Source organism: Xenopus laevis, chromosome 5S (assembly GCF_017654675.1).
Source record: "Xenopus laevis strain J_2021 chromosome 5S, Xenopus_laevis_v10.1, whole genome shotgun sequence".
Taxonomy (NCBI): domain Eukaryota; kingdom Metazoa; phylum Chordata; class Amphibia; order Anura; family Pipidae; genus Xenopus; species Xenopus laevis.
Window position 1 is genome coordinate 63,552,114 of NC_054380.1, and position 17,958 is coordinate 63,570,071.

Genomic DNA, 17,958 nt, shown 5'->3' on the forward strand with positions numbered 1-17,958 from the left:
TTTTAGCATTTAATTCCAGTCTAAAGTCAATTATTCTATTAACATCACATCACGGTAACTTTCCTTTCTGAATATAGTTTTAAACTCCCATTAACAATGCAGTGTGTAAGGTTTCAGTATGAGAATCATTTTTATTTTACTTTCTTGGTGGGTGTGTTTTTTTTATTGCATTGCAGCTTGCTTTTGAAGTGCATGAGTATTTGTGATTGCATGCCAAGCTATGTGTAGGAGAGAAGGGGTCCATGCCAGTGGCTATGAGTGTATACCAGCAGGCCTTTGAAATTGCAATAAATATCAAATATTTAAATACACAGCTATCATTAGAGTATGATCATTTAGTATATACATCCTATTCCACTTTTTACATCACCTCAATTTTTCATATAGATTCTGTTGATAGAAGCTGTCGGTTAAAGGGCTAATATAACCACACATTTTCTTTCTGGTCTTTGTAGACCAATCAATGGAAACCAAGTAGTGTTCTGGCTATTATGTTAGGCATTCAGTCAGACTTTTTATTATGCACAGCCTGTCTATTTACCCAGTTTTTATTTTTTATATTGAATAATTCCTTTAACATTTTCCTCTAGGCAAAGTGGAGTTTATTTATGTAATACAAGTCTAGCAATTAGAATGATGGGTGTAGCAACTTCTTTTTTGACTGTTGTTAAGGTCAAATTCATGTAACCAGTGACAAACTATCTAGAACAGCTTCTATCTGCCCAGAATCATAGCCTAACTGCCCAAAATCATAGCACAGGCTTACACCCTAGAGCCAATGGCATTTTTTCTTTCTAATGTTCAGTCTAACTGGAGCTAAATTGCATGCTCTTGGGTATGTCCTTCTGCAGGTACTTGGAACGGAAACACAAAGGTGGCGATAAAGACACTGAAGCCAGGCACCATGTCTCCAGAATCTTTCTTAGAAGAAGCACAGATTATGAAGAAATTGAAGCATGATAAACTTGTGCAGCTCTATGCTGTGGTGTCTGAGGAACCCATTTACATTGTCACAGAGTACATGAGCAAAGGTCAGACTTCTTAAAGCCTATTATTACATAGATTACTTTGTTTCTATAAATGTTCAGTTAAAACACATTAGCCAAAATCACACCGACTGAATAGCATAAACATGTCAGACTACTGAAATACACAGATATGGAGCAGATTGTATTGAACCAAATAGTTTTTAGCACATAATACCCATGGCACCCCAGGAAGATGCATATCATGTGACAGGTGCAGATTCATGCCTTGCAATATCTTTAAGTGCTTCACCAGCACTGTTCTCCACTGGCACATGGCCTTTAAGCAAGTGCCAGCAGAATTTGACATTTTGATTACGCGAAATGCCATCCGTGTTTTAAACATTTTGTGCTCTCTCACTTTAGAGAGAAGAAAATGAAATTCATAGTATATGAATTTATACCTGAAAAATATTTCATTTTACGCATGAAATTCTAACTGGTTTGGAAAGCCTCATGTCGCTCGAACGTGCCAATACCAGATATGTATAGTTTTAGGGAGATTTGGGACTTCTGTACAGCAAAAACTCCCTGCAGTATATTACCGATTTCTGAAAGCACGAAAGCAGAAAACGGCATACTTTATATTCCAAGGCCAAAAAATCCTGAAACAGTAGGTTTACCCCAGAAAACTATATTTTTTTGCTGATTCCAAAATGGGTAATTATGTCTCTCTACTCCTAACTACCAAACATCAAAGTTTGTCTGAACTTAGGGTTTTTTTAAAAATTTATCAAAATTCTGAAAAATCACTTCAAAGGTTTTATTTTGCTGCTCCGCATATCCCATACTGTATTAGGTACCAAGAAAATGCACCCTGAATATGATTGCCAGGGTTCCTGAAAAAGGTTGATGCCCATTGTGTATAGGTTTACTAAAGTATCTGGCATTTAGAGACCCCAATATGAAGTTAGCACATACAAATTGTCCAGGACTTTACTTCAGTTACTGAAAAATGAACACATTTACTTGTACACTTTTTTTGTGGGGTAAAAACACCAAAAATATGTTTACCCCCCAAAACCAAATATTTTTGTAAATTACACATTCTACCGAATCTAAAATGGGTACCCATGCCTTTCTGCTCCAAACTACTGAGTCACAAGCCTTACCCACATTTGTTGGTTTTGGTGAAATACCTGAAAATTGCCTCAAAGCTTCAACTTTCTAGCATCGTATCATCAATGTATCATTACCAGCATAAGGATTCTAAATATGAAAGACGGGGGTCTACTAAACAGTTTGATGCCCAATATGCATAGATTTACTAAACTATGTGGCATACAGAGACCCCCAAATCCAAATAGTGCATATGAATATTCTCACTCTGGCTACTACAATATAAGTACCTGGTATGTGTATTATGTGCCATGAGACCCCCTAACAGTATGGAGACCCTAGAAAACCATATATTTTCCGAAAACTGCAAAGCTATGCTAAACATAAAGGTTTTTATGAAATTTCTGAAAATCGTTACAAAGCTTGCATTTTACCCCATTATATACCCCACATTTCATAGCCTCGCAGCATAAAGCATCCTAATTATAAACGCCAGGCGTCTACTGAACAGTTTGATACCTGATATGAAAAGATTTACCAAACTAGGTGGCATACAGAGACCCCCAAATGAAAATAGTACATATGAATTTTGACGTATGACACTCTGACTGCTACACTACAAGCACCCGGTATGTGTATTATGCACCGTATGACCCACTAACAGTATGGAGACCCTAGAAAACCATTTAATTTCCGAAAGTACATATTCTGACAAATCTAAAACCGGTAAATATGGTGCAAACTAACATAACGCTTTTTATGAAAAATAGTCACAAAGCTTGCATTTTACCCCATTATATATCCATAACATACCAGCAAAAGGCATCCTACTGTAAATATGAACGCCAGGGGTCTACTGAACAGCTTGATGCCCAATATGCATAGATTTAACAAACTATGTCACACACAGAGACATATATAGCAGACACAATTTCCATGGGCAAAATTAAGTAACAAAGAACAGAGCAAAATGGTATAAAATCACTAAAATCCAACAAAACCACAAATTGCTTTTTTTTCGCCAAATGTGTAATTGGCAGTCAGAATCAAAGTTTGAATATTCTAGCATGGGCAAATGGGTTTTACGGACAGAAATAAGCGAACAACACCTACGGAAAGCTGAAAATGTAATAAAATTGCTAAACATGCAATAAAATTGCTATAAAGCACCAAAATCACCGAAATTGCAATATAATCACCAAAATAACATACAGAATTATTATATAGCTATTCGCAATGGCAATAAAACAGTTTTGACAGGCAAAAAAACACACTATTTTGTGTCTTTTTTTATCGAATTGTCTAAGTGTGTGTGTGTGTGTACAATTGACCAATATGTTGTGTGCAAGCGTGTGTGAGTGCTGTGAATGTGTGTGACCCCCCTGATCCCCCTAAATTGTGTATGTATAAGTGTGAATGTAAGTGTGTAATGGTAAAATAAGTGTGTGTTTGTGTGTGTGGTGGGGGCACTAACCTGTGGGTAGCAGGCTCACGATCGTCCAGGAAAAGAGAGATGACACCGTCTTCTTCGTTGATCCGATAAAAGGTGCGGGGAAGTAGGAAGTGCAGGCAGCAACAGAAAATGTACATTGCACAGGTCTGCTGCTGCCTTTGGTGACCCTGGGCGATCCAGCCTCAGGGGCCACTCGTTTCCCACCTAGGCTCGTTGCCAAGGGGCTTGGGAATGAGTAGGATTGGAGCTAGTAGCTTTACAAGCCGATCCTCCGTTCCAAAACCCTTTAATGCTGCAGAACGTAAAATCTACGTTCTGTGGCATTTCAAAATACTTTTCTAAAATGTTCTGTGGCATTTAAAGGGTTAAAAAAACCTAAGAAGAATGATTGTAGCACTGTTTGTGTTATGCTTAAAAAAAAAAAAAAGCTGTGAAATTACTTTAGCAATGAGTGGATGAGCCTGAAAGAGCCAAGTGTATATTGAAGTGAACTTCTCACTGGGGGACTTTTGTCCACTGGTCGATATGCTTTAATTGTGCAGTGTAGCTTTAATAAACCACCCATCATTCTTTAATGCTTGATAATATGTTATATGCTATATGTTTTAGAATATAATTATTGTAAAATAATTTCCACAACACTGCTAAAAAGGTTTATGTTCCCTTTCCTAGATGTGTTTGGGATATTCTTATGTAACTAATTTAAAAAAAAAATGAAAATGGGTTAATTTGAATATTGTTCTAATGCAGGTAGTTTGCTAGATTTCCTAAAGGATGGAGAAGGAAGAGCCTTGAAGTTGCCAAATTTAGTAGATATGGCTGCCCAGGTATGGTAAAGTCTCATAATTAACTAAGGCCATCATTATTGAAACTACAGTTTAAGCTTCATTAATTGATTTTGTATTATTGTACAGGTATGGAAACTGTTATCCTAAATGCTCAGGACCTAGGGTTTTCCGGGTAATGGATCTTTCCGTAATTTGGATTTTTGTCTACTAGAAAATCATGTAAAAATTAAATAAACCCAATAGGCTGGTTTTGCTTCCAATAAGGACTAATTACTATATTATCAAGCACATGTTACTGTTTTATCATTACAGAGAAAAAATCTTTGGATTATTTGGATAAAATGGAGTCTATGGGAGATGCCCTTTCCGTAATTTAGAGCTTTATGGATAATGGGTTTCCGGATAACGGATTCCATACCTGTATTTATTTTATTATAAATTTTCAAACTACTGTTTCTAACAATGTGCAGATTCATTTACTAATGTTTTATGTTGTTACTGACAGGTCGCTGCTGGCATGGCTTATATTGAGAGAATGAACTATATACACAGAGATCTGAGATCTGCAAATATTTTGGTTGGAAATGGCCTCATTTGCAAAATTGCTGATTTTGGCCTTGCTAGATTGATTGAAGACAATGAGTACACAGCAAGGCAAGGTAAGAAATTAATGGTTGGTGTTCTTTTAAAGAATGGTAACAGCAAATTGGGAAGCAATATGTAGTTTCATTATCGATATGTAATACATATTAAAGGAGAACTAAACCCTTAAAATTAATATGGCTAAAAATGCCATATTTTATATACTGAACTTATTGCACCAACTTAAAATTCAGCTTCTCAATAGGAGCAATGATCCAGGACTTCAGAGTTGTCACAGGGGGTCACCAACTTGGAAAGTGCCTGTGACCCTCACATGCTCAGTGGGCTCTGAGCAGCTGTTGAGAAGATAATCTTAAGGCTCATTACAAATTATCAAGCAGAAAATGAGATTTGTCTGTATATAAATTGATGCTACAAGGCTGATTATTTCAATTCTGATGCTAGTTGCACTGGTTTCTGAGCTGCCATGTAGAAATTATCTGTATTAATTACTAATCAGCCTGATATTGTGACATTTATATACTATGGGGAAGATTTATGAAGAGTAGTAAATTCAAATTCAAATTTTTAAGTGTCAAAATTCACACATTCTAATTTTAATCCTCCTATCTGAATGTCAATTTGAATGTGAGATTTAACACACCTCTACCATGGAAACAGTCCTAATTCGAATATTTGCCACCTAAAACATACCGAGTTCATGTTCAAGTCAATGGCTGAGCCATTTAGAGATGTTAATCAAATTTTTGTGTCGGAACCATTAGATCGAATATTAAAATATTTTCTTAAATAACCTCCCAGTCGAATTGTGATTATATTCGAATTAATATAAATTCGACCTTTGATAAATGGACCTCTAGGTTTACTGTATATTTGAGTGGTTCCTAAACTCAGTAAGTGACAGCAGCACAGAGCATGTGCAGTGAATCAGCAGAAAAGAAGATGGGGAGCTACTGAGTCATCTTTTGGAGAACAGAGCTTTACTGCTAAAGAGCTGTGGTTGCCTTGGGCTGGTACAGAAGCATAAAACATAATGTACAACATTTGTGGCCTACTTCTTTAGAAGGGGTTCATGCCTCAAAGCATGGCACGGTGGACCAGGGCCGGTCCAAGCTGGCTGGGCACCCTAGGCAACCTGGCCGGTCAGCCACCCTAATCCTGCTAACCCCTCCCGCACACACACACTACTTTGTGTGCAGCTGGCAGGACAGGGCACAGAGGTGGGAGAGTGACTGAGGGGAGGGGGGGAGTGATGGAGGGGAGGGGGGAGAGAGGGTTGGAGAAGAAAACTATAGGGGGCTACAAAAAAGGAATAGGGGAAGGCAGAAGACAATTTAAGAAGTACCTGCTTAGCCCCCCCCCTCCCCATCGTTGCGCCCTAGGCAGGTGCCTCTTCTACCTACCCCTAGTTCCAGCCCTGCGTCACATGTTACATTGGGGGCACTGAAAGGTCTGGTGCCACCCTAGCCACCTAAATACAGCCTTGAAAATACAACTTGATCTATGTATTGATTTTAGGCAATGAAGTAGCTCTGTGTATAATTATAGTGTAAAAGAAAGAAAAAAGTAGAAACGGTGCATAAAATCTTAGCTTCTATGAATAAATGCATCACTTTACAGTGGAACAAGGTGATAACCATTTAGCTTCTGTCATCCCAGATTGACACATTTTTCAAAATAATTTGCCCAGTAGATGGCAGTTCAGTGAAGTGTATGAAAAATAGTTGATTGCACAGCCACCAGCGTGAATGTTTTCAATAACACACATCCAGGACAAATTCTGCATGGGCAGCTGTGCTCTTCTGCATGTTTTGTTATCTTATTGCTAATGCAAGCTGTGTAAGTGCACAGAGCAATACAGCAGATACAGAAAGACTTCAGGCAATAGCACAGACATGGTGCAGACTGAACCTCTCTACCCTTGTGCCCAGATTATATGGTTGCTTTGGCTAATCTATCAGTTTTTTCACTGTCGTACTCTCTACAAATTCTCTCATAGAAACTTCCCTGCCACCCCTATATAATTAACAGCCTCCATAGATTGTCCTGCTTTCTGTGGCAATACATTTGGCATCTTTTTCCTGACCCAATCAGAGTAGGATTGCCTGGTTTGTGAAAGGTGAAACCCGACAGGTGGCAGCCCTAAATCACAGACTTCTAAACTAAATCCTTTTTTCTCGTTGCTGGAAATAAATAAGTATTAAAAAGAAACAGAACCTGCAAAAGGCAGAAAAGTATTAATGTTGTGTGTGCCAAAAAGGAACAAAAGGCCCATTCAGGGTTTTCCCATGGTAAAAAGCATGGTATCCTGGCAGGCAAATCGACACTGGCTGGCCACCATATACTTGTTCTGATATCTGAAGCTTTATCTGATTGGTAGAGGCTTTATCAAATAATCATTTATTTATTCCAAAATCAAAATTGCTTTTAAGATGAAAATATGATGAATGACTCAACAGTTTGCAATGCCAATCTCACACTAACTGCAAAAGACAGAACTGACTTTTTCTTCTCTCTTTCACTCCAGGTGCAAAGTTCCCCATAAAATGGACGGCTCCTGAAGCAGCGCTCTATGGAAGGTTCACTATCAAGTCAGACGTGTGGTCATTTGGAATTTTACTGACAGAGCTTGTCACAAAGGGAAGAGTTCCCTATCCAGGTAAGTGTCTACAGTAGCCTGGAATTAATGCAAATATATACTGTTTTCCACCAAAAACATGTTTCCAATGCAGTTCTGGACATTTGTTCTTATTTACATGGCAGTGACCAGTAGCAAGAGATACATGTTCTTCACATAGTCAGGACTGACATAAGAACACTTGCTTTGATGGGGAATCTCAGATACTTTATACAAAATGTGTCTCATACTGTATACTACAGGCTGACCTTTTTCTTTTTATGTGTAAAATCAGCCATTTCAGCACAAGCAATCTTCAACAGAACCCCATGTGAGTTTAATAATCTTGTGCCAGAAAAATCAGTCTAAGTTTGCCAGAACAGGCTTTTGTAACGGAAAAAAACAACTTGTCAGCTATTAGATGGAACTATGCTTTCAGTTACATGAATGTGTTTATGCTACAGTTTGTTAATATTTACAGTGAGCTTAAAATCTCACTTTCCAAGTAGATGCTTAGAGGCAAATTTATCAAGGGTCAAATTTCGAATTCAAGTAAGTTTTTTAAAACTCCCTTAAATTCGATTGAATTCGAAATTCGACTTTGGGAAAATTTTAATAAAATCAAATTGTTAAAACTCTGTCGAATTTTAAATATCCAAAACTCGACTCAAATTATATTCGAATTAAAAAAACTTGATTCGATTTTTTTTTTCTCCGAAAAAACTTGAATGTCAGGAAGGCTACAAACATCACCAAATTGATCCCTGGAACTCTCCCATTGACTTATACAGTAATTTGGCAGATTTTTGGTGGCGAATAGTCGAATTATAATTCGTAAAGGACCAGAGTATGATAAATCTCGAAAATGGTATTCTAATTTTTTTGAAGTTTGGATAATTCCCTAGTCGAATTTGACGGGTTTTGACCAAAAAAAAAATTCAATAATTCAAATTGGAATTTTCAATTCTACCCTTAATAAATCTGCCTCCCTAGTGTTTAAATGTTGTGTTTTTCACCTGTGTTAATGACCACACATATATTTGGGTTTACTATTTTTAAGAACCAGTCTTTCTGCAGGTGCAATACATGCAAAGGGTCATTTACTACATTCAGGACAGGGTGCAAAGTGAAAAAATGGGCGCAATCCACCATGTTTTTTGCACTCTGAGTCTTCACAAGGACTTTGTCTGCGCAAAATTGCCACAGGTCTGTGCACGCACACCTGTGTTCGCATCATGAATACAACACTACCCACATTTAGAAGCTCAGTAATCATAAGGGACCAATGGAGAGAGGCACCTCCTTCACACCTCCCACCCTTCCTATAATTTGTGCATCATTCAGGCTTGAAAGCACAGGCCACAATGGGGTCCTGAATTTACCACCTGCCTTGTGCATGCTGTTGCTGCACTTGGTACCATGGGCTGGGCATTTTTTATTTTTTTGCATCACTGGACCTCAGCATAACCCAGCTTTTGCTGTATATGGTGTAAAGGGAAAGCTGAAAGTGCAAGAAGTTATCTCAAAAAATCAAAAGCAGACCATTTACTGAAAATCTGCACAAGGGATGCCATTGTTACTGGTGGAAGCAAATATCTGAATCCTTAGGAATAGAGGATACTTAGGATACTGACACCAGAAATTAAACTCTTTTTTTACATCTATCATAATATTGCCTTTGAAAGCTACTTATAACGTTGCCATAAAGTATTTGCACAATGCTTTTACATTACCTGTTTGATGCCCCATGTTCCTGTATGAGTGGCTGCCATATTTGTGCAGCAGGAGTCCATTAGCATTAGAATCTCTAACTGACAGGCTGAGATGGGACAGTAAGGTTAGGAAAACAGGTCAGAAGTCAGGTTTAGAAACTTCAACTAACAATTGCTTACAAAAATAAACCTCTCAGCCAGGACCGGATTTACATAGTGGCACCCCTAGGCCTGCTGCATTTCATCACCCCTGTCCCCTACCCTTCATTTGTGCACATGCACAAATTTTCATCATCAGGTCAGGAGCACTGGGGATTGACACAGGAAATTTAAAAAAACTCATGAGCAGTACTAGAGCTTCCAAATCAATGTAGATGTGGCTGGGCAGCATGCCGCCCCCCCCCCCTAAAATCCTGCATCCCTAGGCCCGGGCCTTGGTGGCCTATCCACAAATCCAGGCCTGCATGACCTATAGGTAGTTTTTTAGTGTCCGTATCACTTTAATAACAAGGAGAGAGTAAGATGTCATGTGAAGAGCTAACTGTGTGGTTTCTCTTTTAAGGCATGAACAACCGTGAAGTGTTGGAGCAAGTGGAGCGTGGTTACAGAATGCCATGTCCGCAGGACTGTCCAAACTCACTCCATGAGCTTATGCTGAACTGCTGGAAAAAGGACCCAGAGGAACGCCCAACTTTTGAGTATCTACAGGGGTTCCTGGAGGATTACTTCACTGCCACCGAGCCCCAATATCAGCCTGGAGACAACCTGTAAAATTCTGCCTGCTGAAAGTTGTTGCCAGGTTCAACCCCCTAGAATTTGCTTCCAGTTTATTGAGTGCCCACTAAAAGGAGCTCTTATCTTCCATTGCAGACTGCACACAGGTGTGGAGCTGAGAACTTCCAGAATATTTTCTTGACCACTTATATAATAATCTGAATGTTCTCTTTTGAAGAAGACAAAAACAAAAGTTATAAGAAAAAAAGCAAAACACAAAAAACAGTACTTCATTATGTTATGTAAACAACAAGACCTCTCTACATAGTAAATAGTAACTCTGTGCCAATTCCCAATCATAGAACCTTTGATCCTTTCAGTTTTGTTTTTGAAAAGCAGACCTAGTGTCATTTCAGACAGTAACCATCTTCAGAAGTATTGCTTTGCAGAAGTGCCCTCTTCATCCGATAGGACGTTTTACTTAAAATTATTGATGCAATCTTCTTCATGTTTTGCTTCTTTTTATACATGTAATGCATACAATTGTACATACTGTCACCAAGTACACCTTGTACATAGTCAAACTTGGATGCCTTTTATGAAAAAAGGTCTTTCTTTCTCCGCTGTATCCAGATAAAAAAAAAAAGACTCTCTAAAAATGCTGAATATCTACAGAAAGAGGACTTGTTTTTTTTTCTTAACAAAGAACACAGTTGTAATCCCAATGTTTTGTTAAGCCATACAGATTCATTGAGATATAAGACTGTATACTGAGATTGTCTGACTTATGACCAGTGATAATTGCTCTAATAGACTATGGTTACATCTGTTGGAAGGAAGTGAAAAGTAAACAGCAACTGGTAAGGATTTTGGGAGCTGTGGTTCACAGTCTCTGATCTATACTTTTGAACATTCAGCATTTATCAGCCCAGGAATACAAGATGGAGAGAGGAAACTCTGTCCTTTCCTTTTTGTATATGCTAGCTAACAGGTTTTTTGTTTTGTTTATATGCTAAGGCCAACATTTGGCTTTCATGTTCCTCTTCATTCGATTTGAATCCAAATCCAAGCTTATCTTTAGTATTATATTAGTTTGCTGCCACGCTGTAAGATAAGGAGTTCTGACACACCTGCTGTAGCCGGTCCTTCTGGTGCCTGAGAATTGACCAGATAACAGAAAGAAACTGATACTGGAACCAAACTATGTGCCCCTGAATGAGGTTTTAGAGGAGCAATTACTTAATTCCATGCTAAGAGTTCTAGGTAATGGGTATGTGCCATCAGAGCAGAGATATTTGCAACGTGTGACTACACTTCTTGAAAGCATGACATTGATGCCCTAATTTCATTCAGCTCAAAGTGAATAAACTTCCCGCAGTCCTTGCCCAACAATCTTTTTAATCACCCCTTTTAAGGAGTAACCAGAGTGTTCCTTTTTTTATCTATGTGTTTTTTTCAGTGTTCTGTACTTACAATGACACTTTATGTGTCTCTAGAGGTTCTCCTATGGAATTACTATGCACTATGCATTTCATGGGGAATGCAAAACAAGTGATTCTTTGCACCATTCTTAGTTTAAATATGTTTTACAAACAAGGTCCTCCTTTGGTTTATCATTCATGTTAGCGGTTTAACGTCCTAACTAATTTCCTGTTATTGTTTCTTTAAGATTTTACATGGAAAACTGTTTAACTTTATTAATTTAGTAATTAAATCTGAACATTTTACATCTTTATTTTCAGGCTGTATTTAATCCAAAATCAATTCAAACTAGTGTGATTATAAAATAGCAACTTGGTCTCCTGGTTATCACATCAAATAAAAATGGCTCTACAATGGGGGAAGCGTTGTATAGACACTAGTATTCGCTTTCAGGCCTCAAGGAGAGGTATGTTGTTTTTAGAAAAAAACTTTAATCCAAAATTTCCAAACTGTGGAGCAGATATTCCCAAGGTAGGACTGAAGCAGTGGATGATTGTGCCTATCCATTTGGCAGGAGGCTAAAGCCACACATTTTAGCTTTCTCGTGTGCCTGCACCTGTAGCGATTGCGTTGGCCCAGGTGCAGGAACACAAAGCAGATTTCAAAGCTGAAATTCATGATTATGCTTTTTGGCAACAAAATCCTCTCCATTTGCCTGCACCCAGGGCCAACACATTGGCTCAACCTGCGTTTATCTGTAGACCAAAAATCAGCCCAAATGCCTTTTTGCTGCCCTAGGCACTCCTAGAGTGATAGCAGGGTGATAGGTTTCAACTGTACATTTATATGTATGACTCTTGCTAACCTGAACCACAACATTAGGACATGAGGAATGCTTTCAAACTGTAAAGCAAAGTTGACAAGTATGAAAGCTTCCATTCCACATTTGTTATGTATCACAATTTAATAATAATTACGTTCTGAATTCAAGTGAAACCCAGCATTTAGTGCAGGATTTGGAATTGGACAAATCCTGAGTGCCTGGCCAAACTAAATTTAAAGTTGACTTTTTGGGGCAGATTTATCAAGGGTCGAATTTTGAAGGACAAAAAGCTTTGAAATTCGACCACCGAATTTGGCAATCCTACGATCGAATAAAAATCGTTCGAACGATTTTAGCTCATGATCGAAGGATTTTTATTCGAAGTGTAAAGACTTAGAAAAAGTTTGTAGAAGGTCCCCATAGGCTAACATAGCAATTTGGCAGGATTAATTTGGCGAAGTATTGAAGTCAAAGTTTTTTTAAAGAGACAGTACTTCGATTATCGAATGGTCGAATATTTGTAACGATTTTTACTTTGAATCGAAGTCAAAGTAAATTCAAAGTCGCAGTATCCTATTCGATGGTCGAAGTATCCAAAAAATGACTTCGAAATTCAAACTTTTTGTACTTCGAAAATTCACTCGAACCTTAATAAATCTGCTCCTTTGTGTTTGTCTATGTTTTAGGGGTTTTTTCTCATTTACAAATGTAAATTTGAACTTAATTCAGGATTTGGGCAAATCTTATGTGGTGGATTTGTTATTAGGCTGAATCCTTTTGTGTTGTTTATATCTAGTAGTTCCAACACATTTACACAGAACTTTCACATCAGGCCCTACCGCATTGGAGCTTACAAACTCAACGTTCATACATACTTTGGTCAATGTTATCACAAGACAATTAACCTGCCTCTAATCTGAGGAAAACAGAGTACCCAGAGAAAACTCATGCAGACACAAGGAGATCATACAAACTCATTTGTGGATACTGTCCAAACCAAAACTGCTAGGCAAAAGTATTACCCATTGAGCAACATCTACTACAGGTATGGGATCTGTTATCTGGAAACCCATTATCCAGAAAACTCCAAACTATGGAAAGACCATCTCCCATAGACTCAATTTTATCCAAATATACCAAATCTTTAACAATTATTTCCTTTTTCTCTTTAGTAATAAAACAGTAGCTTGATCCAAACTAAGATATCATTAAAGGAGAAAGAAAGGCTAAAATGAAGTAAGTTTTATTAGAAAGGTCTATATATATACACCAGTAAACCCTCAAAGTAATGCTGCTTTGAGTCCTCTGTCAAAAGAAACACCACATTTCTTTCCTTCTATTGTGTATACTTGGGCTTCTGTTTCAGACTTCCTGTTTTCAGCTTAAACCTCCAGGGCACGGCCTTGAGCATGCTCAGTTTGCTCCTCTCCCCCTCCCTCCTCCCCTCCCTGCTGTAATCTGAGCCCAGAGCAAGAGACTCAGGCAGGAAGTGATGTCACACCAAGCCAATATGGCAGCTGCTATCCTAAACAAATAGAGAACACTTCAAGAGCTGTTTATTCAAGTATGGTAAAGCATTCTGCAGAATAAATATAGTGTTATAGCTTTTAGTTTATTGGCAATAAACTGCTTTAATAGCTTTCCTTCTTCTTTAATCCTTATTGAAAGCAGACTATTGGGTTTATTTAATGTTTACATGATTTTCTAGCAGATTTAAGGTATGAAGATCCAAATTATGGAAAGATCCATAATCCGGGAAAGCCCCAGGTCCCGAGCATTCTGGATAACAGGTCCCATACCTGAACTTTTAACAGGGTTTTAAAATTCTGATCTAACAACTGATACCAATAAACCTTAATTTAAATGCAGTGGAAATATTAACAAGGAGCCCCCAATTCACAGTTCAAGCTTTCATATTTTGCCACATTTGTATATACTGATGCACAAAAGCACTGTAATATCTAAGGGTCCCCACATTGTGTAATTTGAACGTACATTATCAAAAATCCCTGTAGATTTAAATAGGTCATATATGTGATCTGTACAAGGGGGAAAGGTTATTTTATAAATGTTGATAGTCTACCTATATTCTTATTGGTTGCTATGGGTTACTGCTACTGGGCACACTTAGTGCCTTTTATTTCATATGGGGGGTAAGAATATACTGTAAATGAGGCCTCAGGGCCAGATGTGCCTCTTAATATAAATAAATTGGCGGCTCCCCAACCTGTCCTCGTTAGACTTCTCTGTATGACATAATCATATTATGAAATGATTAGCCCTCACCAATCTTGGAACAAAGTCCATGAAGAGTAATGATGTAGGACTGGATGGTGCCAGGAGAAACAAAAAAATAGTAAATGAATCAACAATTGAAGAAGCAACTTTTAATTAAGGTAGTAGAATGATACTTGCAAAAGATTAGGCAGCTGGAATAGGGGTCAACTGAGTTAACTCTGGCTGCTTCTGAGTCAGAAGATGTAAGTAGCAGGACATCAGTGCACATATACAGTGTTGCTTGAAAGTTTGTGAACCCTTTAAAATTTCTGTATTTTATATGAATCATCATCTGATTTTCAAACAAGTCCTAAAAGTAGATGAAGAAACCCTAGTTAAACAAATGAAACAAACAATATTACGTTTTATTTAATATATACTATTATAGTGGGGGGAAATCCAATAACATATCTGTGTTAAGCAAGTGAATCAGTACCGTATATACCCGAGTATAAGCCGAGTTTTTCAGCATCCAAAATGTGCTGAAAAAGTCTACCTCGGCTTATACTCGGGTCAGCGGTACCTGACCCGAGTAGCTGAGATTGCAGTAACTTTTAATCATTCCTATACCAACAGTTCACTTGGGGAGAGACTGCAATATCCCACAATGCCCTCTGTTGGTTATATGAAAGAATAACAGTGCGCCCTCTGTTGGTTATATCAAAGAATAACAGTGACTGCAATATCACACAGCGCCCTCTGTTGGTTATATGAAAGAATAACAGTGCGCCCTCTGTTGGTTATATGAAAGAATAACAGTGACTGCAATATCACACAGCGCCATCTGTTGGTTATATCAAAGAATAACAGTGACTGCAATATCACACAGCACCCTCTGTTGGTTATATGAAGGAATAACAGTGCGCCCTCTGTTGGTTATATGAAAGAATAACAGTGCGCCCTCTGTTGGTTATATCAAAGAATAACAGTGACTGCAATATCACACAGCGCCCTCTGTTGGTTATATGAAAGAATAACAGTGCGCCCTCAGCCTGAAGCCAGTACCAAGTATGCCTCAAAAGGGAAAAAATTCCTTCTTGACCCCAATGGCGATTGGAAACATTCCCTGGATCAAGCATTTCACATCTATTGAACATGAATAATACTATGCAGACTCTCACATCTATACTGTATAACAGAACCCAAACCACAATATAACAGTGCATGTAGAAAAACATCCACAAGATAATATAAAGAAGAGAAACGTCTGCCATTTCACAAAGTATGCAAAAAAGGAGGGCAGGTGGGTGGGATGTTTCTACCTGCTCAGAAGATAAGGAAGTGCTTCTTCCCCTGACATCACTTCCCTCTCTTTCTTTACCCTGCCTTAAGGTGGCCATAGATGCAAAGATCCGCTCGTTTGGTGATGTTGCCAAACGAGCGGATCTTTCCCCGATATGCCATTAACAGGCATGGCTATATCGGGGGTAATCTGATTGTTCGGCCGTATGGCCGAACGATCAGATTACGATGTGCCATGAGCTCCGGCGGGATCGGTCGGGTCAAAATCAAACCTGACCGATCGACCAAACGACCGATCTCCGCCGGGCGAAAGATGTCGGCACACGCCACACACGATCTGAAAATCGTACGAATCCTCGATTCGTAAGATCCGATCTGTGTGTCTATGGCCACCTTTACTCATTCCTTCTCACCCAATAGTAGCTACATCACATTCTGCCAATCTTTTGTAGGGATCCATAGGGTTAATCCCTATGTTCCTGAAATCCACATGGTGGGAAATTCCCTGCCTCTCCAGCTATAGGTTGCACCTAGAGGGAAGGGAGGGGAAGGAGCTCTGGTTCCTGTGCAGTGTGTTCTGGCAGATATTAGAGGGAGTCAGAAGGTGTCGCTGCTGCGCAACTATTTTGATATAGGCATAACCATGTGCTTACCACCATTGCTGCTTTCTATTTCACTGAAAACAAAGTGATTTTGAACTTTAGGTGCTAAAAGGAGTTTGATAGCCCTGCCAGGCGTGTGGCAGGGGGCTCCAAAGCCTGGTTAGCTCAACCATGTGGGTTTAGAGCTTGGATGACTTTTTGTGTGCTCGCACTATGGAGAGTGCTGGGAGCTGTGCCATGAGGATAAAGCAAGGTGCATGTGCTTGCTGTGGATGCCTGTTCCTGCCCATCTGAGTGAGTCCCTGGGTGAGTTGTGCCCGTGGGAGGGTAGTGAGCAGATCCAGCATGTATTGCCTGTTAAAGATATCAGGTGTTGTTTGTGTGCCTGCTACATGGGAGCAACTACCTCTGTCCATCTGGAGAGGTATTTGAGCAGTTAGCGCTACCTGGGAAAGTTAAGAGCTCATGGGGAGAAGGGACTGAGACTCTCTTTGTCCACCAGGAGTGGAGTGTGTCACTTTGCAGTCCCATCCTGGCACCTCCTTGCCAGGCAAATATCCCCAGGGTAGTGGGTCATTAATATGTGAACTGCATATTTACTTTACTTTTACTATTACATAAAGTTTATATTTGTTATATTACAAATGTGTGTTTGATTATTGTTTCCTAATGGAGCCACTCACAGGTGTATTCCCAGATCCCACTAGGTGGAGGCACTGCCATGAGAGGTAATTCCCAGTACCCTTTTGACTTAGCAAAGGGGTTCAGGACCTGTAAAGGGTAAGAAGGTAATGGTGTATAACCTATGGCACAGGGGGGGGTCGCCAAGATGGTGTTACACTTTAAATATAAACCAGTGGAATTTGTCTGCTGGTCATTCAGATCCCTTGTCATGCAGCCCCTGCGTTTATAGCTCCAGGGCTTTGCTATATACACCTAAGATTTGCATATGATTATGATTGCTAGTTCCTCTTCCTGCTCCCACAGATAGAGCTGCCTTACTAACAACAGCACTGACTGACTGCTCTGGGCTGGGACCAGCCAAAAGGTAAATTCTAGTGTTATGCAGAATAGGCTTAAAATCAGTTGGGTTTGCCGGGGATTGTCGTTAGTATAGTACTGAGCCATAGGTCTGAGCTTTGCCGATATTATGGCCTTTGTGCTTAAAGAGAACATGGTGACATTTTTCCCAGGGAAGTGTATTAGAAATGGTTGTTTTTGTTTATATAATTGCTTTTCCCAGAAGAGAATGCTGGCAGTTTAGGAATAAGATCACATGGATATTCCCTGGGTTTTGGCAGTGTCAGCGGGAGTTTCCAGCACTAACTCATTATCCTGGCTCACTACTGTTTCATACTTTATAGAAAATGTATGGTGTCACAAGGTAATCAAGTGATGGTGTGGTACAGGGACGTCTGTAGGATTATCTGTATACACATAGTGGGACAATTATTTCTTACGTGACATATTTGCCCTTAAGCAGGTTGGGGGCCATCAGTCTTGGACTAGCAGTCTGTGGACTCTGGCAAAAGCCAGAGAGGCTGCTGTAAGATGCCATAGACAGTCACTATTTATAAGGATGTGAGGATCTTTGGGCCTCAGGACTGATTTTGAATCTCAG

General features: G+C 39.1%; 1 protein-coding gene across 1 annotated transcript in view; it reads left to right on the forward strand.

Annotated features, from left to right (window-relative positions):
* fyn.S (FYN proto-oncogene, Src family tyrosine kinase S homeolog) overlaps nt 1-11,706 on the forward strand; it is a gene marked incomplete at its 5' end in the record, with an annotated part of 114,451 nt that extends 102,745 nt beyond the window's left edge. The window contains 5 exon segments of the mRNA NM_001086651.1: nt 852-1,031; nt 4,288-4,364; nt 4,831-4,984; nt 7,456-7,587; nt 9,820-11,706. Coding sequence (NP_001080120.1) covers nt 852-1,031; nt 4,288-4,364; nt 4,831-4,984; nt 7,456-7,587; nt 9,820-10,028 — 752 coding nt within the window. The 3' untranslated portion in view covers nt 10,029-11,706.
* Nucleotides 11,707-17,958: the final 6,252 nt, after the last annotated feature.